Source organism: Erpetoichthys calabaricus, chromosome 14 (genome assembly GCF_900747795.2).
Source record: "Erpetoichthys calabaricus chromosome 14, fErpCal1.3, whole genome shotgun sequence".
Taxonomy (NCBI): Eukaryota; Metazoa; Chordata; class Cladistia; order Polypteriformes; family Polypteridae; genus Erpetoichthys; species Erpetoichthys calabaricus.
In genome coordinates, this window is record NC_041407.2 from 3,637,342 (window position 1) to 3,663,507 (window position 26,166).

General features: G+C 51.0%; 1 protein-coding gene and 1 long non-coding RNA gene across 4 annotated transcripts in view; one reads left to right on the forward strand and one right to left on the reverse strand.

The window, feature by feature from the left end:
* LOC127530141 (uncharacterized) overlaps positions 1 to 26,166 on the forward strand; it is a 56,332-nt gene that overhangs the window by 6,170 nt on the left and 23,996 nt on the right. For all 3 annotated transcript variants that reach the window (XR_007936648.1, XR_007936647.1, XR_007936646.1), the window contains exon 2: positions 23,666 to 23,777. This is a non-coding gene — a long non-coding RNA (uncharacterized LOC127530141). The remainder of the gene's footprint in view (positions 1 to 23,665; positions 23,778 to 26,166) is intronic.
* Positions 8,809 to 26,166, reverse strand: part of LOC114664410 (protein shisa-6) — a 202,627-nt gene continuing 185,269 nt past the window's right edge. Inside the window, 3 exon segments of the mRNA XM_051936223.1 lie at positions 8,809 to 9,981; positions 16,299 to 16,451; positions 20,395 to 20,457. Of these exon segments, the coding sequence (XP_051792183.1) occupies positions 9,404 to 9,981; positions 16,299 to 16,451; positions 20,395 to 20,457 (794 nt within the window). The 3' untranslated portion in view covers positions 8,809 to 9,403.

The following is a 26,166-nucleotide window of genomic DNA, read 5'->3' on the forward strand; positions in this document are numbered from 1 at the left end:
ACCGGCGCCTCTGAAAGGGACCACCTTTGCAGGACAGGGCCTTGTTCAGACTGGACTTGTCGGCCTGTTAGCAGATTTGCTGTCAAGTCTGGCACTGGGATTTGTCAGGTGAGCTTGGGGCACCGACATGTGCCCGGCTGGCACCCTGCATCCCTTTAGTTAAATGAGTGGCAAGTCACGGGCAGCACTGCTTCAACATGCACTAGAAAAGGACCCCAGCAAGAGAGGAACAGGAGAACAGGCAAAGTGACCGACCGAGACCCCCCAAGGGTGGGCATGCTGCATTTTATTAAGCTGGATCTGAATGCCAATTTGAAAGTAAAATGACGCCAGTGGTGAGGCCTTTACACACTCCGATGATTTAACATCACGTGCCATTATGTGAGGGTAACGCTTGTGTTTGGTAAAGGCTCAGGCCTGGCACAGCAGGAATTGATGTGCCACTTGGCAATGAACGTTACTTTGGACAAATCCGCCGCCAGAGACTCCAGAAGATGAGCCGACAGTCAGGTGTACGCAGGAAAAGGTGACAAAGCCAGAGGCTGCAGGGCCCTGGCAAGACCACTGGGCAAAGGGGCACACCACACCAATGCCCACACGATGACAGCTGTCTGAGATGGCCAGTGCACCATGTGACTGCTGCATTATAAAAGTTGCTAAGCGATAGACACAGGTGGGAGGAGCCAGGGGCTAATAATGGAAAGGGCAGGACTGGGGGCGGAGCCTCGGTTCCGAGTAGGAGGTGTGTTCTGATTGGTGTTCTTTATTATTTTTCTTCTTCTCTCTGTGCCACATTTTAAGTCTTTTGGGCATTTTTTTAATTAATTTTTGATATTTGTTTTATTAGTTTCAGGCAGTTTAGGAGAGAGAGCTTCCTCTGAGGACAATCCAGACTGCCCTGGCATCGGACGTCATGATGTGCTGAGCTTGGTGTGCCCATCACATTCTTACTGTTGTTTGCTTCTGCTTTGTGCCTGATGCTGCTGGGCTGGGCCGTGTCTGCCTGAGCCCTTGTTACAATAAGAATGGGCAGTCTGGGCACACCAAGGGATTATTCTAGTGAGACATTTACAACCGCAGGTGTCGCCAGTAGCCTTCTCTGCCAAAAGAATGCCCTGTCTGGTTTACTTTGGGAGCGGGTGGTGAGATCTTGGGTTCAAGGCCCAGAAGGGTGTGAACTGTGGCACACGTGACCCAGACTGGCATATCGACTGGAGTCCAGTGCTGCTGGTACAGAGCCAGGCCCTCCATGAGTGAGTGGTGGGATGGCTGGGTGTGTCAGGGCAGGACTTGTTAGCCTTATAAATGCTGCCCAGTGCCCTCGCAAGTTTACTGGAGTGAGTCGGGCACACCCCTGTCACACTCTTTGGTGTGGCAGTCCTGGTAATGCTGAATGGCAGCCGGCCAGCCCAGGGCCAGAAACCCTTCTGGTTGAGCCGAAAAGGCCCCTTGCCCATTGGTGGAGCAGGCATGTGGCAGGCTGGAGGGGGCAGCTGTGCCCCTGTGTGCCAGGGGAGCCCTCAAGGCTTTGGCGTCGACTCTTCTTCCTGCTTGTTCCCTTTTCTTCTTTCATTACTTTGGCCTTTCTGGTCGTCGTGTGGGTCTGGGGGGAGGGGAGGGGTAGCATCTGTGTGCAGGAGTCTGAGCCCGTCGCCAGTAGATGGCACAACGTTGAGCCAAGGAAATGTGATCCGACAAGAAAACCTGGAATATTAGTTCTGACTTGATCTAGTGCCATATTTAAGAATTGCAGAAATTATCTTAATTAAGCACTTGTGCCAAGCGCAGCCATTATGTTTGTCCTTGATAAGATATTGTGTCTCCGTACCCAAACACATCATTCAGCAATTCCACTAATTACTAGATTGCTCATGCTAATCATATGCATATGTTAATCAGCATAATGGCAGCCAAGCTCGTTTAGAAAGTGCCACATGTGATGGAATGGGCACCGTCGGCAGACATGGCGCCGCCCTCCTTCCATGTCGCGGGCCTCACCTGCCAGCCTTTGGCGTCTGAACTTTTTAAATGTGCGACAGAATTCTCACTCGTTAGAAGGCTGTGAGGGTCTTTAAGAGTAAAGCGGGCACAGACTCGACCACAAAGCCCACCTGCACTTCATTACTGGTCAGTGGGACACAGGCACAACATGTAAGTGGAGTGGTCAGGCCATGGCAGTAAGCAGGGTGCCCCCCAACTGATGGTAAAAGGAACTCGGAGGAGTGACAGGGAGCTTGTGAGTCGTATTTTACATGGGGGGCTCCGTCACACGAGGCGCCTTACAGTTTGCTGCATTTTTCAAAGTTGGTGCACAGAAAGGGAGGACTGGGAGGATTTAGCCACTAGGGGGCCCCGCGGCCCTGTATGCTGCATTGTGTACCTGATGTCACAGTTAGTCCTCCATTATATAGCGCCCTTCCACTGTCAATGCCATCTCGGGCAGGTAAAGTGCCAAGCTGAGGGGCACACAGAGAGTTATTGGTGTCTGGCTGCCTGCTGTTATATAGCGCCTTGCCCTAGTGAATGCCACAGGCAGCTCCCGCATTTCTTCAGTGTGAGTCCAGCCTCGTTGAGGGCCATCCACGAGTCAGGTGGTCTGGTGCCTTAACCAATAGGGGACACACTGTCCGATTGTCATATTTACATCATAGGTGGCACCAAAAGTTAGCTGTCAACACTGAGCCTCCCTCTATATAGCGCCTTTTTGTACGGAGGGCTGCCATCAGGTACTTGACACACAAATGGAATGGTAGTCCACGTCCTGAAGTGACACTGTGGTGGCCGTGTCCCCAGGCCCCTAACCCCCCCCCCCCCACCCCCCCACCCCCCCACAGGCTTTGCCAAGGCGCAGGTTTAGATGGCTGCACACTCCACATCATCCAGGAGGCCAAGTGAAGTTTCTGGTTGGCCCCCCTAACGTGAATTTGCTGGGACTCGCTCCCCCTCGGCACGACGAGGCTCGTGTGGCTACGACGTTACCGACAGGTGAGAAACAAGTGGCAGGGAAACGGGGTGTCGCTGCCACCTCTATAGCTGGCACTTAGAGCAATCGGTGGAGTTCTTGAGAGTCAAATGGGTCTACAAGACCCCCTCATGGTCGCAGTTCACAGCGCCTTTGGTCAACATGACGTCACCCCTCGCGGACCGACTTGCTCAGGGCGTCACAGCGGCGGGCAGCTTTGCCATGTCACCGCAGCACACCTTGTAACAGCTGGTACGTTTTCATGTCCTTCTAGCAGGAGCACTGGCGCAGTCGGTGACATGGGACAAAATGGCCACTAGGGAACTACGCTGCCAGTTCTTCCACAATGGTGAAGTGGCGAGGCTGGGGCAGCAAGGGAGTGCCAGGTACGCCACAGAGAGCCTCAGGACCCTCGCAGTGCCACCCTTGCTGTGTCTCTCTTGATGTGCCAAAGCAGGAGGTCGGTGCGTCCAAACTGCCACCTAACTTGGAGTAAATCACTGAATTGGGAAAAGATTGTCCGGTAGGTGACCCTCCCCAAAAGGCGCTATATAGGATATGTGTCACCCTCGTGTTTCTGGATGTTTTTTAATGACTCTGCAGGACCCTGCCTGCCCCCCTAAGTCCCAATTAGTGGAGATCAAAGGCCCCGCGCACGCCACGGTATGAAATTAGGGTCCCCTTCAGCTCCTCCAGACGCCCCCTTCTGGTTGGGTTTGCAGCCCCCACAGTCCAACACATGGGGGGCCATCGCGCTGACCCAATGCCTTCTGATGGTCCAGAGAGACAAAGCGTGGCGCTGGCACCCTGGTGTTGCAGCCCTCATGGGCACCCAGTGGTTGGTTTCCATTCTCAGAAATCCACAAGCAGGGTGGGCTCAGTGGCTACGGCTCAGGACCGGACCCCTCCACCTGGAAGTCACTCCAAGGAGGGTGGTCTCCCCTGAAAGGTGCTATATGACGGGTGTGTGGGGGGGGACGTTGACTTACCTGGAAGAGCCTGGTGGCCATTTCAGTTGTCACACGTGTTGGACCACCACACCCAACGCTGCGGAGTGTCCTTATGCTTCTTGCTTGCCTTGTCATAAAAAGTCACACCCCTGAGTGGCATTGTCACAATGCAGATAGACTTGTTTTATTAAGGATTTATTTGTATGGGGGACGTGTCACATGAGGCGAGACCCTTCACTGTGCTTGTGTCACCGGGCCAACAAAGAGCAGAATGTGCCCCCCCCCCCCCCCCCCCACTTCTGCCCACTATGTGATACTTTGCCATTGGTGGTCTTGCCAGCCCAAAGACATCCTGTGACTTGCGCCCATTCCAGCCACCTTGGCATTCTGTCTGACATGTCGGAGATGGACAAGGGTGGGCACCCTGATGGTGGTACATCAATGGAGGCTGACAGTAAGCAGCGCTGAGCCCCCTGTGGCTTGTCCCTGCTTTGAGAGGGGGGACATCTTCCTGGCAGCCCAACACATTTTAATCTCGATGCACCACCATGTGAAGGGGTTCTGCCAGGGGGGCACTCAAATGGCACATACTTTGCCATCTTTATTGTTTCAGAAGGCCTGGCCCCTCACTTGCCGTATTTCAGTCCCCGTCGGTGACACGGCTCACTTCAGGTGACACTTTCACTCCCAGTCTGGATCTCCTGCCTTTATTGCGCCTTTGTGGCAGTGTGAGGGGCAGCAGGGGTCTTGACTCTGTGTGAGCCCCAAATAGGTCAAGTGGCACGAATGACCGTCGTCACCTGTCCTTGGGCACAGGCGTGATGATCTGCTCGGCTTTGTTCGTGGGGGGCTGCAGACATTTCATTATGTGACACTCTTGTGACAGAGCAGTGACAGCCTCGCCGGCTCGTAGACGTGTTGCGCTTCTTCCAGACTCCTTCCCTTGTGCTCTTGGGAAGCAGCAGCCTCACCCGCTGGGCACCTCACCGCCACGGACCCTCTGTGGACGGCTGCCCTCCCAGTCTCGCTGTGTGGCTGCGCACTGACAGGCGTGGGGTCCGCCAGTGCCACCCCTGTCACTGTGATGGGGACAGAGGTGGACATCGTGGGGGTCGGATGAAAAGACCACCTCAGAACAACAGAAGACAAACAAAGACGGCCGAGCGGCAGCCCAGCCCACACGTTGACAGTTATATAACAATTTATTGGTTTGAATCCATAAACAGTTCTAACTGAGAAAAGTGTCGTAGGGTGGTCCTGGTGGTCCTGCTGTACACACTACAGACGTACAGGATGTGCTTCACACGGTCGGCCATCGAGAGCGGCGAGAGTTACAGACAGTCGAGTGCTGCTCAGCCAACGTTACAGAAACAAAGTCACCGACATGGCGGCCAGCAGCGACCCCCGCTGACCCCGGGACATCCCCCTCGTTGTCTTTTGGTTTTTTTTTTTTGTGTCTACGTTACGTTTTTTAATTGCTGTTACAAAGCAACTCCGCTCAAAGTGTCATGGATATAAAAAGTCACCCCAGCCGGGTACAAAGCGTGACAACGTGGTCGTGTCCTACAAAGAGGGGACGTCCGACTCTGCGAGATGAGAGCAGCCAAACGGTTTACTTGGAGCGGTTACCTGAGCCTGGCACGGACAAGCGGGGGTCTCGATCGGTGTATCATTTTGATCTCTGCTGGCAGTGACGTCCCCTGTTTTTGCTGATCTTGTGGGGACAATTCCAAAACACCTCCCCCCCCCAATCTCTACAGGTCCTCTCACTGTCCATCAAACAAAGCCATATGGTGCTCAGAGAAGGCCAACGAGGGTCTCGTGTGTCACTCTGGGTGGGCGGAGCTCTTGTCACGGCCGCTTGTGAGGACTTTGGGGGGGGTTGGCACTGAACTACGTTGGTTTCGATTCGCTTACTTCACTGAAGTGCACTCGTTGACTTTGTGATTTGTTTGTTCCTCCAGCTGATCAGCTGACACTAAGCAGGTGACTTTATGGAAGAAGAAAGGGGGGTCAGAGGAGCAGGACTGGGGGGTCAGCGCTGGTGAGAGCAGGTGGGCAGCAAGAGGTGAGAGCCGACAACCCGAACACAGCAGGGCAAGTCAGGGTGCACAGAGGGAGCCGTGGGACACTGGGGGGCTCCACAGCCCCCTTACTGGACGTGGTGGGGTGCCGGTCCTGGGGAACAAACCTCTCCTCTCGTGTGTCACTGCTTTACCAGGCGAGTAACACGAATCTTCTGGTGATTTCCAGCTTAGTGAGTCGGGGGGGCACTGGCGTGGTCCGACATACCCCGTGACTTCATCACAAGCAGGTCTGACTTTTGTCTCAAGTTGTAGTCGAGTGCAAGTGAGGGGCCGCCAAGCGATGACAGCACGTGTGACGAGGTACGGGGGGGGGGCACTGAGGACCTCGCAAATGGAAGAGACGCTCGTCTGTCAGCTTTGGAATTGTGAAGCGGTGCTGGAGAAGGGCCATTGTGACACGTAACATGACATCCTCAGGGGACGATGACGGCAACAGTGGTCAGCGAGTGTGACACCCCCTACGACCAGAACTCATGTAACGCGTCAGAGGATTTTGGTCCACCACGACTTTTCATTTATCCTTCTAAAACCAATCTGCTGACTGCCCGCTCCTGTGAGGGGTCCAGTTTTGTGGTTTGAGCTCCTCTGGTTTATGGGATCCCCCCACGTAAGGCCAGCCTGAAATGGGGTCATCAATAGTGGCCATCATCCCGGTGCCTGGTCTTCCCAACTGCCGAGTCGAGGGACTTTAGTTCTGCGTCTGAGCACTTAGTGCTGCAGTAACCCCTGGGGGTCACCGAGGGGGGCCGGCCGGCCGTTTGATTGTCTCACTCCTTTAGGCCGTGCGACGCTCACGCTGAAAGTTTCCAGCCTCGAGATGATTTGAGACATTCAAAGCCTGATGATGATGAGTAGAATGGGCCATCTCAGGTCTAACATTGACAAGTCGTCACACAAGTGTCACCTTGTCACTAGCACTGCCATATTGAACGCCGGGACTGATGTGGATGCTTATTGCTTGTACAGTCCGTTGGGTTTCTGAACAACATCAGCGATGCGGCCCAAGAACAGAAGGGGTCCTGCAGTCAATTAAATTCATCCCCAAAAAATAAACTGCCATCTGGTGGGGTGAACCCACCGCCAACTGGCAACAGTGGAGTGCAAGTGGAGCACTGAGTCACCGCATCATACAGGGGGGCACACACACTGAGTTTAGGACGTGGCAGAAATGCCAGACAGGCACCCCCTGGGCAAGAATCTGAACCCAGGACTCTGAAGATGTGCAGCTGCAGTGCCAGCCTAACAGAGTGGTGGTGCCAGAAGGGCAAAAATCAGCCACCATATCTGTGGAGCTCCGGTGTGTCACAACATTTGTCACGTGACGCGCCTTATTAGTTTGGTCACGTTGTTCGAGCTCTCATTCTCGCTCGGCCGCCATTTCCAAAACTGAGACCACCATCTCCAGCTCTGGCCCTGGTCTTCATTCTAACCCTCTTCTTAATCAACGACCAGTTTGATTGGCTAATTAAGTTGTTTTCCTGTCGTTTTCATTGACTTTAATTACTTTGTTAATAAGCCAAGAGAAGACCACCTCAGTTGGGGTCTGAAACTCCAGACAGTTTCTTAACTAAATTAAACCCGTTATTCGCTGGTCCCGTTCTGCCACGGCAGACATTTTCAAAATGGCGGATTTTCTTTTTTCTAAAATGGCCACCAAAAGCAGACCACCTTTACCGAGACCTTCTCCGTTCTTTATCCTCGGATATCGTATGGTGGACGCGGGTCAGCTGCTCAGCTGTTGGCTTTTCCGTGTCTCAAAAAAAAACAAGGAGGCGAAGACGAATCAAGAAAAGGGTTAGGATGAAAACCTGTGGTGGTCCGGCACTGGACTTGGAGACCCCGCTCTGAATGTTTGGCTGATCTTTTTTTTTTTTCCTTTTCAGGTATTTAATTGAGATTCACATGACGTATGAAAGGCGCGGGTGCAAAGGGGGTCTCGGATAGGCCGTTAAAAATGAAGGCAATAGAGCGGGTTCCATTAGCAAATGTGGAGCTGGCGGCATCGCTGGTCGCGGGCATCACATCTGAAAGTCGGTGCTCTACAACAGGGTCCTCAGCGTGTCCTCCTCGTCTTTCTCGTTTACTGTTAATGCACGCCCTCATCCAACCTGAAAGCAGGCACAGCCGTAGGTGGACCAGCACGAGATTCGCAGACCCAACGCCCCTTTTGCCAGAGTGACGTTCCGTTCATTCATCGCGTTTACGTCCTCGTTTAGCGTGGCCCACACCGATGGCGTCCTTCTGTCCAGAAGTTTCCAGCCGCCGGCTGTGCTGCTGAACGCTCGACTCTCTTTAACGCTTCTGCTTAGTGGTCTCGGCGTCGCCCTCTAGTGGACGTCGGCTTTTTATCTGAGCGATCGGTTTTGCTGCTCTGTCGGCGGTTCCCCTTCATTTTCATTCCCCCACCCCACCGGAGGGTCTACTCTGACACGTCACAGGCTCCGGGAACGCAACGAGCTACGGAGTGAATGGCCGCCACTGTTAACTGCTTAACTGCTAACATCGTGTAAGGCATTTTAGACAAAGCATACAGACAACTAACAGTTCACAGTTTTAATCCTCTTCTTGCCGAAAGTTACAACGATATTTTAATTTGCGTAATGATTTTTAGTTACATCGTGACAGCAATGTTCTTAACAATAAAGACAACGGTTATTTATTCCACTTGGACGAACGCTATTATTTACATCATATAATTGCTGATATGTAAATGAATGCAGCTTTTTCTACTGATCTAGCAGGAATAAATAAGTAAATAGCCAAAGAAATAAAAGAAAAATGAAAAGAAAATGTAAGGCTGCCAAAAAAAAAAAAACCCAAGAAAGGACGCATTTTGTTTTTGAGCAGCTGGAGGAGCTCTGCCGGTTTTCTTCCCCTCCCCCGCACACGCGGTCGGCCGGTGGTCCCGACCCCGCCGGCTCCTCTCGTCTATTTACAGAAGAAGCAGCTGAGACGTGCTGGCTGGCTGGCCGTTACAAAAGAGAGCAAAGCAGCGTTTGAATTCATTGTGCTTATTAACCCACAAAGCCACTTCATTATTGAAATGGGGCGTTTTTAAGAGGCACTGGCAAAAGTGCTCAAACCAGTTCAGTATCGGAGGTATCGCTAAAGCTCATACTGGAACTGGGAGTGACACCTCTCGGCCGTTATTGCAGTTCCGCTTCTCGTCTCGGGACGCGCTCACTCCCCTGTACAAAGCCCTTGTGTGCCGGCAGACCGTGTGACGTGCGCTCGTAGGACAGGCGTCTCCGTCCCTCCTGCACAGTTCGGCGCAGTCAGACAGGCTGGGGAAGCTGGTGCCGAAAGCAAATCCGTCCGTTCGTTCCAACGTGTGGCCACACACAAGGTCACTGCGCAGCGGCGGGCCGGGACAGTTCCAGAGGCGGGCCGTGTCCCGAGCGTCTTTACACAGTTACTTCCGTTTTGCTCGCTGTGCGGTAGTGGTGGTGGTGTCCTGGGATGTACTGAAGCTGCTCCACCGTGTGGGTCCTTCTGGAAGCAAAGGCCTGCCGCTTGGAGGCGGTCTGGTTCATACTCAAAGTGTTATACAAATTGTTTGAGGCACTAGGATGAGAGTGCATTTTTGTCATCTTGTATCGGTCCATGACGGGTGTGGACACGAACACGTCGGTGTGTGACAACGCCCTGGACATGGACTTCTCGCGAAAGCCGGAGCGCTTGAGTGACATCACCTTGTCCGGCGAAAGGAGAGGGTCTTGGGAGTGTAAGCGCTCCGCGGAGAGGAGCTGCTCGTCCGAGAGGATGCGTCCCCCGTAAGGTGTCCCGTACTCCTGCGGCGGGGCTCTTTCCGGTGACAGCACTCTGTCCTGGGACATGGCCCGCTGCACTCTGCGCGGCCGTTCCCGGTGATTGCCTTGCTGCTCTTGACTCATTTTGAGAATGTGCAGCGGGAGGGTCCCCCGCGCCGCCAAGTCCGGGAGGTGCCGTTTTCTGGTGTAATAGTCGTCCACCTCTTTGTCACCTGCAAAACAGGGAAATAAGGCGTCAGGACGGGGACATCGCGCTTCGTAACCCACCAGCCGGTTTGGTTTTCTGACAATCAGACAAATGGAGGGAGTTGAGCAGTCAGCTGGGACTGAATGGAGGCACACGAACCAGCATCGGAACAGCCCCCCGGGACCCCCACACCTCAGCGTTGTGACGAATCGCACTTTACTGCACGTTCGTGGGTCTTCGCAACTTGGGGCTCTGACACTTTTTCAGATTTTGTCACTGTGGTGGTACACGCAGTAAAAAGCACAACATACGGGGGCATTCCTGGCACAAACTGCACAATGTAGAGGCCGAGGGTCTGCGCACCCCTCGAGGTAACTCCACGGCCAGTCTAAGTTAGTCAAGTGACACATGCTGAAGTGGGGGGCATTTACTGTGACGTTCTCACACCCACCTGGTCCAGTTCAGCGTCACTGGGGGCAAAGTGTGTCCCAGAAGTGACAGCCACTATTGTGACATGCTGGTCTGTGGGAAGGTGAAGTGTACTGAATATAGCGCCTTCACCCGGGCTAGAGGACTGTTGCCCACAGTGTGCCCACCAGGCAGTTTGGGCTTCAGCCACTAAAGTACACTCTTACCCAGAGGGCCATTTCACCCAGGACTACCCGTCTATTAAACGTGCGAGTTTGAGTTTCTGCTTAGTGGACTTGAGGATGGTCAGCCACAGTGTGCCCACTGAGGACCAGGGAGGAATGCCCCCGCGCTGTCAATGACGACGGGTTGTGAGGTGGGTGCGGCAGCTCGCTGTATCTGTGCACCCTGACCAGCACCATGAATCTCTTCATCATATCACTCTGCACTTAAAAACTAAAGACATTCGTGTGCCTCTACGAAAGGCGCCATATAAAGTGACTAGAAGCCGCTCGCTCCTCCAGCCAGAGAGGACGGTCACAGAGCTGGAGTGAGGGGTCCACCCTTGTTTTTTCCACTGTGGCACTTCTGGACCCCTTTCACCTGATGCCACCGATTTATTTTGGATCACAAAACCACCGTGTGTCGGGCATGTCATCCCTGCTGTTCCAACTAACCAGTGGCAGCCCCCCCCATCATTGGCACGGTCTCAGTTAGCATACCCACTCAGTCAAAAATCAAAGTTAAAAATGGACAGGAAAGAGTGAAGGGGGTCATAATTCTGTAACCCCCCGAACGTCATGTGACATTACCAAGACAAGAACCAGGATGCAGACACACAGAACTGTGTGGTCTTTCAGATTTGATGTTTTCAGAATATTAACAGTCAACACTAACAACAATGAACTGAGTGATATTAATAATTCATTAATAAAGACTCTTCATACCACGCTTGACAAACTGGGGGGACCCTGCGAGTGCAAACCCCCAGCAGCAAATTGAAGGCCATCCCTTCAGTCCTGAGCCCAACTAGGAGTTGATCCGCCTGCCATGCTGCCCACCTGGGCTGGCACTGTTTAGCTTAACTAAGTGCAGGTGTGGCACGTCCATCACAGAGAACCTGCACCCCTACACTCACTCGCCTGGGGCAGAAATGTGAGGCTGTGCTGAGAGTCCGACCCCTGGCACCACAGGCGGGGGGCACTGACCGTGTTCTAATATCAGGTGCTGCCAGGCTGTTTCCTGGTGTGGAGGTAGCATGGGGTCAGTGACCCTCATCGGGTGGTCAGCAGATCAAGATGACGGGGTCACTGAGGAGTTACACACGGCCTGTCACTTGTGCCACCTCTTAAGAGTACAATGGTCGACACTGGAGTTCACATGAGTTAGCCAGACAGTGCCCCCCTGGTCACTCCGTTCTTTATACCCCTTTGACGTCCTCTTGGGTCTCTCCTGAGCCTTACTGATGTAATACTGTATAGACAGACAGAGACAGATGTGAAAGGCACTATATAACAGAGATACTGTAACATTTAATACTCTGTGACGACTCCGAGTCCGGAATACAAAGGCAGGCTGCCTGTAGGACCCTGGTGGGCTCTGTGTGGCAGCAACTGTGCGTCAAGTAGCCAAAATAAACCCACACTGTCCACAAACGTCCATCCATTCATAATTGGGATGGCGTCTACACAGGCTGGCGCTGTTTAAGAGAAAGTGGGGGGGAAACGAGCAAAGCATTGTGGGCCACACGTTTGCTATACCTGTGAACACGTCTACAGCCTGTTTGTGGGCAGGGGGCGCCGCTACTTTGTGACCTAAGCGATGTTTCCCACAATTCACTGGAATGGCGACCATTTAAAGATGGCTGTTTACAAAGCTGAGATTTTGATGAATCTCGATGTTTTAGATGTTTTTATGTTATGTTCAGTAGAATGCTTAGAGGGGACTGGGTGGTCTCGTGGCCTCGGACCCCCTGCAGATTTTTTTTTTCTCCAGCCGTCTGGAGTTTTGTATTTTTGGACCTTACTTTTATTCTGTTAATTAGTGTTCCCTAATTTTAATTATTTATTTTCTCTTTCTTCATCATGTGAAGCACTTTGAGCTTCATTGTTTGTATGAAAATGTGCTACAGAAATAAATGTTGTTGTTGTTGGACCTCCACGAGTCCGAAAATACTGCTAATGGGATTGTGTGTGTAACTTGAGTACAAGTATTGGGTACAAAACGTCGATTTCTGTCAACGTTTGGGCCGTTTCCGCTAACCAGAAGTGGTTCTTTACTTTTTATTTGTGCAGCCGCAGAGTCCGATTTATTCAACTTTACTTTTATAATAATTGTTCATTATATTATTCATCTGATTTGATTTGTTGTTGATGAAAATATAATCTTTATCTTGCGGTTTTTCCATCCTTGTATCCCAGTATATGAGGGGAGACCACTCGTGATCCCTTGTTTGATGACAGACTGGACGGCTCCCTGCCTAACAAGCTGCACGTCTTGATCGCGTTTTCTCTTAACCTCCAGGTGTTACGGCTGCGCAGTACGTGTTTCAGGTTTTTAGGACAGACGACCCAATCTGGCTGACACACTGAAATCTCACACATGTTTGACTCCACTCCAGGAGGATGAGGCCCCAGAGCCGTGAATAGTGGGGATGCCAGTCCACCACCCAGCATGCCCACTGCACAGATACTGGATGTGGGAAGAACCTGGAGGTCCCCACATAGCACATGCAGTGAACACACAGGCACTCACTGGGCTGGACTGAGCCCCCCAGAGGTCTTTGTAACGGTTGGGCTTGTCGCTGCTCCAGGGTCCTGCCCTGAGAAACAGAACTTCACTGTCATGATATGCGAAATGTCTGCCATCCCCAGCCTGACCTGTGCTGTCCATCGTTAAGTAGTCCTAAACGCAGGGACGTGCACTGCTTGGGTCGTACGACGGCAGCGTGGCACTGATTTATCTGAGTGGTCTCTGCGGCACTGGCATGTTCTTCCTGTGTCCACATCCTGAAGACGTGCACATCATTTGGGTTAGCTGGCCTGGCATGAGTGGGAGAGGCCACCTGCCTGCCTGCTGTCTTTTGTCAAATGCTGCCAGGCTGGGCTTCTGCACTGCTCAACTGGAATAAAGGAGTTTGAAGAAACAGTGAAAGAAAACGCGTCTGAAAATTTACAAAGATACAAGCAGCGACATCTCCAGAGAATAAAGCTACTGCATCCAAAGCACGCATGGCGTCTTCCTCCGGACATCTCAGAGACGTAAGGCCGATGAAGACGAGTCCACGCCATCAGCCATCACTGGACAGGGCAAAAGTCACAAAGCCACTGTGGGCATCTGGTGTGATCGATGCAAGGCATACTGGGATGCTTATGTAAAGCCACACCACTCTGTTTTTTTGACTGCACTCCTAAGCACCGCTGCTGATGCCTTCTTTGTCGTGGACAGAAGCCTCAGCCATCCCAAGATGACATCTTTTGATCCTCAGAATGCCCATTAAAATGCAGGCCTGAGCCTCCCGTCGCTGCAGCAGATGACAGCAGGCGCTTCAGGCCAGCCGACTGAGGTCCACATTTCATTACCCGGCTCTCCTTCTGTCCAACTTAAATTGACAAGAACGTCCTTCACGAGGATCATAGTTGGAGTGGCGCTCGTTCTGGCCGTGCTTAAGATGGCACAGCGCAGGGGTGGGGGGAAGCAACAATAATGAGCTTAACTGGAAGCAAAATGTTCGGAATGCGGGGCAGCGGGCTCGGAATAATTAATCAGCTCGATTAGGCGCTGACCTCGGTGCTCAATGAGGTGAAACCTTTCTCACGCTCTTCTCGGTGCACTCGCTTGTTTTCCTACCTTTCAGCCACTGCACTGCTGCTTTCCCAAGTCTAATGAAGCAATTAGAAGCAGAAGAGATGAGGGGCCGGGGGGCTTGGTGTCCGACAACAAAGATGGGAGTTGTAGTGCTACAGGAAGCTGAATCAGATGCGAGTGTCGCCGGCCGCTCTTTATTACTTGAAGGAAGGACAGCCAGAGCTGTGGGTGGAGGGCAGTCATCCGAGCAGCAGGAGGCGCTCAGCGCCATCCCAAGGTCCACAGAGATGAGGTGGGCAGCCAGCAGCCTTCAGACCACATCGGCTGTCGGGGTTTTCATTTCTCTGTGCGGGCAGACGGCGACTACAGTCTTGAGTGAGCCGCCATCCTCCCACATAAGAAACGTCACTAAAAGAGTGACACCACGTGACAGACTCCAAACTACGGCTCTCTAGTGAGCGCGACTGCTTGAGAATCTCGAAGCACGTTCAGGAGTTTGACTGTGACAGAGTACTGGGTGGTCTACGCATCACTGACAAGACCCTGTGTGACACTCGCCATGTCGACTTATTGTACAGTTCACAGGGCTGGCAGCAGGCTCCGGGGTACAGACGGGCGCCTTTCTTGGTTTCAGACGGGTCGCTTTTTCATGATTGTGTTTCAGATTTAATTTCTTATTTCTCTCCTTTTTGAATTTTTCTTTTTCCCTGTTAGGTGTTTTGCACTTGAATTCCAGGCGAGAAGAACACACGGCAATTCTGCTTTTGGTTTGTATCTTTTAGGACGACATTTCCGAGGTTCTCTGTGTGCTGTTGCTTAGGGTGGCTGCCACTGTGGGATGAGTGGAGTTCACGACCTGTGACATCATCTGGTCAACCGTGTGAAGGTACGAGTGGCGACGCTGGGCTGGTAAAAGGTGAGGGTGGCACAGAGAGGACCGGGTGGGCTCTACGTGGTTAACTGACAGAGCTCTCCGTTTACGCTCGCGGCTGAGCGCTCATTGTGCCTTCAGTTCACTGTGTGCACCGCTAAATGAAGCGGCATCAGTGTGACGAGAATTCACCAGTGGGCAGCAGAGTTCAAACTTCAAGAGGAGCCATAGAGTGTCATGAGACCTTCTAGAAGTCACTGGACTTGGCTGGCGCTTTGAACAATAAATACAGCGAGGCCACTACAAGCGTGTCACTGCTTAATATTCCCCAAGTTTCCTAGACTACAACTCGGATAAAGATGGAATGGTGTGTGTTTTCCACAGGTCCTCTTAAGGACACGCAGGTTTGGCCGACTGGGGACTCGCTGTGGTCCCCGTGTCTGAGAATGGCTTGAAACAGACGGCCATCCTACCCCGGTGTTGGACTCTCTGTGTCCCTGCTGACAGTGGCCAGTTTACCAGATTGGTCTGCAAACTTTCCAAAGTCTGTGGTGAACTTTTGCAGCTCATCACCGACCTGAGGAGAAGCCCCAGAAATGAGCAGTGCGGCATTTCAAATCAGGAATGACAGCGGGCGAGACAAATCCTGCCAACAGCCTCGTAATAAGGAGAGTTTAGCCAAGCGTGGGCCTCCAGGCCGTCTTGGCTTATTTATCTTGAGATGAGAGAGAAGTCTCGTGTTTGTTCCTACTTGACTTGGCTCTGCACTCTCCCAGTCTTGTGCGATACGCTTTGTAGAGCATAATCTATCAACACTGGCAAACGTGACGACTACGGTGGGCACTGAGCCGTTTCCTCCAGTTGAGCGAGAAAATATAAATGAAAATGATATTTTTGGACGCGTTGCACACTGTTGTTTCAAATAAGCACAGAATCGCACTCAACAGTCAGCCCTGTATTGACGGTGGGACTCTGGAAGGTTCCGTCGCGTCGACCCACGTGGATGGTGGGAAAGGCTCAATGGAGGCTTCCAGCAGGACAGGATGAAATGCGTCTGTGAGGTGACATGAGAGCCATTATTAATGGAAAGAATCGACAAACACCAAACACTGAGATCTGCTTCTGGGATTGAGCAGCACCAGCGGGTCCAGGATGACAATACCCAGGAAGAGCACTGCATGGTGCCCATCATGCCTGCTCTTTGCCCACACCGTAGGAAAGCAAATGTGTGACGTATGTAATGAAGTAACACCTACTTAATCTCTTCAGAGAAGAATATTTACTTAGGTCAGATTTAACTGCCGACTCATAGGACGGTGGCAGGTGGGAGAGGCTCTGGAATGATCTGGAGAACGAAAGATCGTAGGGTTCAGTCGCAGAGGTAAGAATGCTGTTCATCCGAGGTTTTTCTGCAAAAGACAAAAAACATAAAACGGTTAGAAACCACAGCAGGGGGTCCTGTAGTGCTCAGTCTGTCATCCTATAACTACAGAGGCAGAAAAGAGAAACTGTGCGTCTGTGGAGACGATCCTGGACCCAAAGGCGATGGAACCGAACCCCGAAATCAAGACAAGGTGGCTCACGTGGGCACTCCTGAATAAATTTAAAAAACCAAAGTAAACCGACGGATCACCAGGACGTCCACAGATGAATGGAGTCACCCAAGTAAATCAACAATGTGTGTCACTAGAATGGCTCAGAAGATAAATGCCATGGACCACCAGGACCGTATCAGGAAAACGAGTGCCAAGGCTTCACAAAACCAAAGGCCCTGTGTCACCAGAATGGCCTCTTAGACCCCAAGAGAAGAAGAATGTCGGTCAGTGAGGAAAATCAAAACCCATGACAGTCTCTCTGGTGCAGGGGACCACTGGGCCATCCTGGGTAAGCTGGTTACTGGCACCCCTGAACCTCCACATGGTGCCTTTAAAGAAGCACATTTGGATTACACAGACTGGCAAAGTCTGCCTCACAAGTCCATGGACCCCTTTTCACTTCTGGCCTGGCCGAGAGTTAGCATGTGACTGTGACCTGTGACCCGCTGCTGTCCCATCTGGGGTTGGTTCACACCTCGTGCCCTTTGCAGTGCTGTCCTGAAGTAAACGCGCTCAGACAATGGATGCATGATGAACATGAAAGCCGTTAAGGTGCAATTTATGATCTCTGCCTTTGAGCTTCGCCTTCAGCGGGCACCTGAGTGATTTGTTACCAAGGGTGAAGTAGCTGGGATGAGGACCAGCACCTCCAAGACTGAGGTCTTCACCCCTCTCACAAAAATGTGGATTGCTCTCTTCAGGTGAGGGGGATCAACCGCCCTCAGTGCCGGAGTTCTTGTTTACGAGTGACAGAACAAGGGAGCGTTGGGTCAACAGGCGGACTGGAGAGGCGCCAGGTGTTCTGCGGGCACTCCATTGGTCCATGGTGGTGACGCCGCAGCCGAGTCAGTTTACAGGCCGACCCACACCCCTGTCCTCCCTTATGGTCATGGGAAAAAAAATAAGATCAGGAATGCAAGCGCTAGAAGTGAAGGTGAGAAGCTCAGAGATTCAGGAGCCCCTCAGAGTGAAATCGCTGCTCCTGTGGATCAAGAGGGTCCAGTTGAAGTGGTCTGGGAATGTGCCACTTAGTGGAGACCCTCCGGCAGACCCAGAACATGCTGGAGGGGTTCAACGTCTCGAGTGGCTTTGGAACACCTTGGAATTCTCCGGAAGAGATGGAATCTGCAGCTGGGCACAGGGAAGTCTGAGCGGAGCAGACCTGCCTGCCCTCACCAGGAAATTCAGTTCTGAGCTGAGACAACACCTCGCCCTTTACTGGTCGCCACGGTCCCCTGCTCCACGCTGTATAAAGGAGGTGGGTGGTCTTGGTCCGTGTCGAGTTTCGGAAGCGCCTGCCAGTGCAGACATTTCTGTGCGTCACGTCGTGCCACTCAGTCTCCGCTTGAGTGAAATGAACTTCCTAGCACTGAGGTGGGTGAGCCGAGCCCCTGGTATGACTGGCACACCAGCCAGCCTCTCCATTTGCTAAGACTTAATCTCCGGAAACAATAAGAATTGTGGAAATTTTGAAAAGGATTTTTTGTAATTACAGAAACAAAGATGACTTCATTTGTAAATCAAAGGCCTTAAATCTGCATGTAATCTGCATTTGAAAGATAACGTGCTGCCAGGGGCAGGGAAGCAGGGGTTGCTTCCGCTAGTTTTTAATTCCCTCTGAATACAGAAACATCGTTCACTTAGTGCCAATGTGGTTGGGGCTGTGCGTCCCCACTTGGGTTAGCATGACAAGTGGTCTCTGGTACCCAAAGCCGGGGGGCTCGCGCTGCTCTAACTGTTCAAAGTCCTCGGCCTTCACTGCTGTAATCAGCTACACTGAATCCGGATGGTGGAACACTGCAGTCTGAAAGCACAGCACAGGAAGTGTGCCCACCGGAAGAGCTGATGGGGGGTGAGTGTGTGTGAGGAGGGGTGGCATCACTGGCTCACCCTTTCCTATTTAACTTCTGGTTAGTACCTTGGCTCCAGTTCCCTATAGTGGTGAGGTGGCAGCTCTAACCACTGAGCCACCCATTCCCAATATATGTGTCGTGGCGGAATGACACAATCCAGAAGTCTGTGGAGAGGAGAAGATACAGCATGTGGCATAACGGGGGCCTTAGGTGGTGGTAGCAGTCGTAGTCATTGTATTGTCACGTGTCTAGCCGACACGTGTCACTACTGTCCACCACTGCACTAACCACAATACATTCAGATACACGCCGTCAGTCTGGTGGTCACCCTGAAATAAATCAGAATTCAGACAACGTCGGCCATCACCAGTAAAGGCAACTCACCCAAAGGTGGGCTTGTCCTCTCTGATGAGTCTGCAGCAGGACCGGCAACCATGGAGCCTGTGCATCGACTGTCGTCTTGTCAGGAAGACATCCACCTGAACTTGAGGATACGACATCTGTGTGGCGCGTCAAAGTTGCTCTTCCATTGCTGGGCTCCAGACCCTCCTATACTGTAAGTGGTGACATGCTGACCGGTCTGACCCAGTCAGAGCCCACATGAGGGGTCTTTGTTCTGCAGCTCAGCCTCAGAGACCCCCCCCCCAAATCCAGTGATCAGGGTCTCTGTGCTCAAACAAATTGCTCAGAAGGCCGATTATGAATGCATCATTAAAAGTGTGTCATAACCTTTGGCATCACCGTCTTGTGCCATATTGTCTAATCAGCCATGAGGGTGGGCCGCTATCCGTTTACAAAGCCGGCCGTGTGTAAACAAGGCTGTTGTGTCATCGCTTTATTTATAACGGCCACAGGAGGACAAGTGTGTGTGTGTGTGTGTGTGTGTTTTGACAGACACAATTATCCGACGGCAGCGTTTGCCCGATTTTTTTTAATGGGACCTGGCAGCATTGTGACAATGCACTGCAGCTGCAAGCCAAATGAGCCCCCTAAAATTGAGTTTCATTCACTCCTGAAATGACCTCGTGACGGAGGGGAGGTGGCTGGCGGCAGGCCAGATAGCATTTTGAAATCCGTAAGCTCCAGTCAAAGGAAAGACGTTCAGTGCGCTGCTCGTGTCACCAGAGTTACCAAAAGCGCCCGAGGGTGCAGGGAGTAAAACGTGCAAAGATATGAAATTCTGAATTCAAGTGACGTGTGCGATGGCGCTAAGAACATCCCCCCCTTTACTGAGCTCGCTGTTCATCGTGCAGGTCAAAGGGCACTGGGACCAGTCTCGGCAGCTAAAGGCAAAAGAAAGAAAGCAGGCTTGCCAGGGTATGCCAGCTAGTGTTGGATCTGTGCCAAAATGTTGACTTTGGCACACCTCATCAGCACATGATGGCTGACCCCATACCCCTTGGTCTCACGCCAGTCTCCCTGCCCGCCACTCTGCCCTGTCCCCTGCATGCTGCATTTCATGGTGAAATCCACCCCCCCAATGAGTCTCCATCATGTCTTAAGGCCCAGGGGTTGGGGGACCCACAGAGTTTGTGTCAAAGAGAGGGGTGTGGGTCCCCGAGGAGTTTCAGGTCTTTCAAAACTCCCAACCTTTAAAAATTGGACAACTCTAATGGCAACATTAAGGTAGATAAATAACATAACGTTCTCAAACCCACCAGAGCCTATCCTTGGCAGCACTGGGCACGAGGCAGGTGGCAACCCTGGATGAGCCACTGGTCCATAATATGGGGCCGATTTGGAATTTCCAATTAATCCAATGTGTACATCTTTATAATATGGGGGGCAAACCCACCCTTGGCCCATACGAGAGCTTATTGGAAAAGCCCATCCATACCGGCCTTCTGGCACATTCATAAGAGGAAGGAGTGAAAGATAAAGTGAGACTTAATGCCACTTCTTACCGTTTGTAGGGGTGTGAGTTGGACTGGCGAGCATCAGATGGTTATAGTTGTGTTGATGGTCACCTAGAAAGAAACAGAGAAGAATAAATGGCAGGTAATGATCAGGAAAAGGTGTGTCCGTGCTGAAGGGGTCTCCAGGAGCACAGCCCACCTGTCCAGGTCAACTGCGGTGGTCTGCACTTCCTCAAACGCATCTCTACGTTTATTTACCCTCCTGTATGCTTCCTGCTAGATTAAAGAATAATGGCGAGGGCATCTAGTGTGTCATTTCTATTGACGAGGTTAACTGTGAAGGTAGAAATATGACGTTGACCTGCACTTCAGTTGTAGTCATCATCACGCTTTATTGGAATGGACACTGGTCATCATGGCCACTGTGGTCCTCCTGCAGACACCAACATGGCTTCAGAGTGCAGGTAGACAGACGCTGGGTGACACCGATGCCAGAGTGTTGGACATAAAGGTATTGGGGTGGACAAGTGTGTGCGCAGATCTTACAGTTAAGAGGACATCGTTCACTTGTTACGTCCACGACTGTCTAACTGATTCATATTTCTCTTCTTCTAGAAGACCCACCACATGTCGTCTGCAGGGCGAGTGACGCAAAGAACGTAGCTTTGTACCCGAGTGAACGTAATCGAGTGTGTACCGCCAAGTCAGGGGGCTCTTCCACACTTCCTGCCATCAAACCCTTTAATCTGCTCCGTGTCCTGCTGTATCAACTCCTGGACTTTGACTAATGCTGCAGTGAACGCCAGCCACCAAACAACCAGGGTGCCAGGGCACGGCTTCCAAGGTACAACAGACAATGGCCTGCCGAGTGTCTGATGAGCACCGTCTGTGCTACAAAATAAAGAACGTTACAATAAAAACACCCACGATGGCAAACAAAGGGAAGGCTGGACGTTATCTTAAACTGGGCCAAAGTCTGATGCCAAGGAATCTGTAGTTACCGTACACACTCACATATAAGTCTGGACTTGAAACCCGAAAAATCGGTCATAAAAATCAGACCTCGACTTATACGCCCGTTCAAAAATACAACACTTAATTTTTTTTTTTACATCTTCTTGCCTCCTCCAATCTCACTTCAGTTTCTCAGACACATCAAATTTTGTTGCAGCAGCGCAGTTGCCAATTTCTTTTGCCACTTCAACGACATTTAATTTAAAACCAGCTTCATATTTTCTTCCATCATAGATAAGGGATGCTCTTACGATAAAGGTGTATGAGGGGGGGAGATACAAAAAACATAAATCAGTGCAAACGTCACTTCAGAATAGTTTGGGTATTACCGTGTGGTCACGTAGGCACAACAGAGAGAGCGGGGGGTCAGGAGCACCCACACAGGAAAAAAGGCCGTGTGCTCCGTGTTTCCTCTCTCAGGTGGGCGGGTGTTGGCATGTCATAATCTCTTGGACCAATAGTGTGAGTTTTCTGCATTCAACTTATACAACTGACATTATAAAATTATACAGTAAAATCAAGTCCCGACTTATCCGCGGCAGATCCTATCCATGAGTGTATACGGTACCTCAGATAATCTGACATGTAACAAATACAAGAAGATCAAATTCTTAAAAGACCCAATGCAGTGATTATTAAAGAGGTGAGGTGCCAACCAGGGCCGTCTTAACAGCATTGGAGGCTCCCGGGCAAAGCAGCGCACTGGGGCCCCCTACCTACACCACTCAGCAAGTCACAACATACATAGATTAGCATGGGGCCCCCGGGCAACTGCCCAGTGTGCCCATGCGTTATGATGCCAACAATGGAGCCCCACTTGACTCTTCCTTTAGCTGTGGGAGCTCAACGCAATATTCCTGAAATGGAGCATCATGGCAGCACAACACCAAATCAGCCAATGTGGCCAAATGCTCACATCTACAAAAATACGACACAAACCTGAGGAATGAGTTGTGCGAAGGCGAGGGTCTGCTGACTGTGCGTCGATTCTGAAATCCGCTCAGCTAACGCTCTTATTAAACCAGGAGGGAAGGAAACCAACTGGCTGGAAGGAGGGCTACGGGTACCGGCATCCATAGGCGAAGCGGCAGCACTCTAAAGACTGGTGGTGGTACATCTTGTTAGTAACGGGGACCAATGAACACAGCGAGCGGTCGGCACAAAGACGAGTAAACGACGGGCCGCCACCTCATTTCATTTGTGTGATCAGCTTAGGGGTTGAGACATTTGGTGTTGTAATAAAACGTTGGCCCAGGCTTTGCCTAGTGGGGGCCGAGTGGTCTTTTGGCTTTGAACCCATTTATTTAACCCCACCACCCCACCCAGCACCTCTTTGTTTTCTTCTGTCCTCCCACACTATCAGACGTATCATTTGAGACTAAAACCGAGTTTCTATACAAGGGGTCGACTCTCTCTGTGCCTTGTAGTCCTGTGCCGTGTAACTTATCCGCTCTTTCTGGCAGATCATTCATTCTTGTTCCAAATAATTCCTAACTCGTTTGGTTTCTCCTTGCAACTTTTTCTCGGACTTGTTGTAAAGCACTTCAAGTACATGCTATATAAATGTAATTTATTATTATTATTATTATGCTTACATGTCACGCCACCTCCGCTGTTCTGTATAAATTGCCAATTTTTCTCTCACAAAACGAGTCCACATTAAGAAGCTCCAATCCGCAGGACTGGTCGAGTGGTTTTATGCTTCGTTCACCTGCTGCACAGGACGGGACTGAAGGAGGCCAAGGCCGACTATAAGATTACTGCTTTCTGATTAAATGTTTAAGTTCCTCTTAGCAGGCTAAGGCCGATGAGCCGGGTTAACAATAAACAAACATGGCTGGGGACACACGAAGATATCATGGCCTCCATTGACTTGACGGGATGTATCACTGCAGAAAGTACTGCAAACGTCCTTAAATAATCTGGCATTGTGGGTATTTTACATGAACAAGTGATGGGATTACATTCTCTGAACTCCTCTGCACGCTGTGGCCCCCTAGTGGCTAAAGTGTTGGGCTGTTAACCCCAAGTTTGCTGGGCTCATTTTACAAACACGGCTCCAGTTCTATGGGCTTTTAGCATTAAGCAGTCACCACGTTTTAAGTCGCATGTCCACGCTGGCATGAAGGAGACGTTTTCATACTCCCAGCTGGCAAACTCTGAAGAAGCCACGAAAGGGGGAGTGATGTGGCTGACCTGTCGGGGGCTTTGTGCCACCTTTACCATCCTGATCGACTCCACCAGTCCATTCTCATTTTTTTGGACACGTGTTTACCTTCAAGTCTTCTTCTCCTTTTTTATCCAGGATGGTGTCCACCGGTGCAAAGGAGCAGTTTGAACCCCCACGTCTACGCCAGTCTGCGGTGGCGGAGGAGTTAACTACTCAGGGGGATGTCGCGCAATCCTAGGAGACAACGGTAAGTGCTGAGAGCGTAGATGACTGCCTTCACGTCCACTGCCACACACCACGTCCCTGTTTGCGGACCGCCATGGCTTTCACCAGTTAAGACTGTGCTGACTTGCTCCCAGGTCTGTCCTCCTTGGAGTGAACGAGCCCACCGCATTTTACTTAAAACTTTTCCAGTGCCTCACAATATGAACAGATAAGCCGCCTTCAGCGAGTGACCCCCAAAGCCCTCGCACCTGTGAGAATGTGCATTAATAATTTAAAGAAACATTTACGCTGGTGCAGAATTACCTCGACGGCCCGAGGCAGCACTGATCCCGTAAGCCTCTCCTACCGACGGCGCATCGCCAGGGGAGCGCTTGGTATTTCCAATATGGAAAACAGTCTCGCTTTTTAATAAAATGTTACATGCTGATCACTAATGCATTGTGGGTCACGTGATGCGGTCCTCTTAGTGCTGCCAACAGACTGAGACCCTCATCAAGGAAACTCCAGGGTTTACAGGAAAGTTGAATAGAATGGGGGGGGTTGGGGGGTTTGAGAAAGGTGCCAATGGCATTGTGGCCTTCCACGCGCTGTGGCACCGGAGTTGTGTTCACGCCAAGGGGCTTTTTCAGATCCCGTGCTAAAGCCACAAATTAAAAGTCCGAATGAGCGTCAAGCGGCCAAATTCACAAGAAATGCAATGATTTACAGCATGAGGTACAATTACAAAATAAACAAGCATCAACAGTTTGAGATATTTTAAATGGGTGCCTCAATATAAATGTTTAATGTCAAAATATTCTTCATTGTAAAAGGTATTTGTAATTTTCCACCCTCTGGTGGAGGTCCGTAGAGGGCTAGACCCCCAGTTAAGGATCAAAAATCACATCATATTCTGTAATCACTGACCTTGAAATTGTCACATCCCATATGTTTGAAATTTGCCATTTTTAACCTTCAGAGAATCGTTCCTGGAGGGTAGGGACCACCGGTAAAGAGCCAAATATCAAAAATATGATCACACTCGTGACCACCAACCTTGACATATTGCCTGTATTAGCAATCCCTGTGTTTTCAAAGTTTGACCCCCCCCTGATCATTTTTGCTGAAGACCCCTACTGGTTTACTCTTTATCATAAGGCGTGCAATTTCCTGTGCAAAACAGGGTCCAGAAATGGCCTGCAAATAAGGGGTTTTTGGGTCTAGTGGGCCTTCAATAGGGGATGGACCCCAAAATGCTCAACATCTCGCATAACTGGATCTCAATATCACGTGTGGGTGGTTTTCTCATTCCAGTGAGTTAGGAAGGGCCAGGCAAACAGCAGCAATCGGGTTTGGAGCGTTGAGAAGTAATTGATAAGAACACACACACAGATCTGGTCGACTCAAGCAGGCATTTTAACTGGCACACTGAGTCTTGGGGCATCTGAAAGAAAAGTCTCCATTCTTGGCAAAACCTAACAATAATGCACAGCCTGTGGTCCCCACACCTGTCTGTCAGCCTAGAACTGTCCTCGCCTTCATCCTGGCCCTGATGAGGCACTGAGACCCCTCAACAATACTCAGCAGCACCCGCATTTCACAGTGGGCTTCATCTACCACTACTGTAGTTTTCAGGTTGAACTCAAATGGCACTGTCGTCAAAATTAACAAAAACAAAACCCACAAGGCCAGAGCACTTTGTGACATCCTCGTTAAACCTTTCATGGGGCAGCTGACCTGAGGAACACAACCACAACAAAAGCAAGGAGCACGTTAAAAAGAAGTTGTCACAAGCTCTGTCCCTGTGTTTTCTTCTGTCCTAATTCCCTGTCGTTTACTTCAAACTTTTCCCCTGCGGCTCCCAACGTGATCTGATCAAGAGCCCCCCTCGGCGCTTACACCGCTGGTGGTCCGCATCAATAATTGAACAGAATATCTATGCAGGTGACTGAAATCAGTGCCAGCCCGAGGCGTCACCCACTCTGTAATGTCCCCAAGTTGACAGAAGGGCTTTCAACGAAGAGTGTTGTGGACTTTTGTAGCCAACAGTGACCCTGACATGGGGGACAATCGATACACCTTTTCAATCCACTACGGGAGTGTAAGCGCAGTCTAAGCAGAACTCAGGGACTTGAAAGTGCATTTTGTCCAAAGTTCACTGGACACTGGCATACGTCACACATGCGTACATTAGGCTGGCAAAGGGGCCGTGCTTGTTTGGTGGTCCAAAATCAACAGACAGCTGAAAGCGTCCATCTGACAAACAAGAGGATGCCACCTGGACCTTCAGGCTTGTCTTGTTACTTACTGGTGAAGTTGCTGCAACATCTCGGGTACTTCTGAAAGGGTCTCCGCTTCTGCTTCAGTTCTATGACTAGGCAGCTGGGGGTAGATTTCCCATGAGCCTTTGTGTAAAGAAGTGCTTTCTGGCA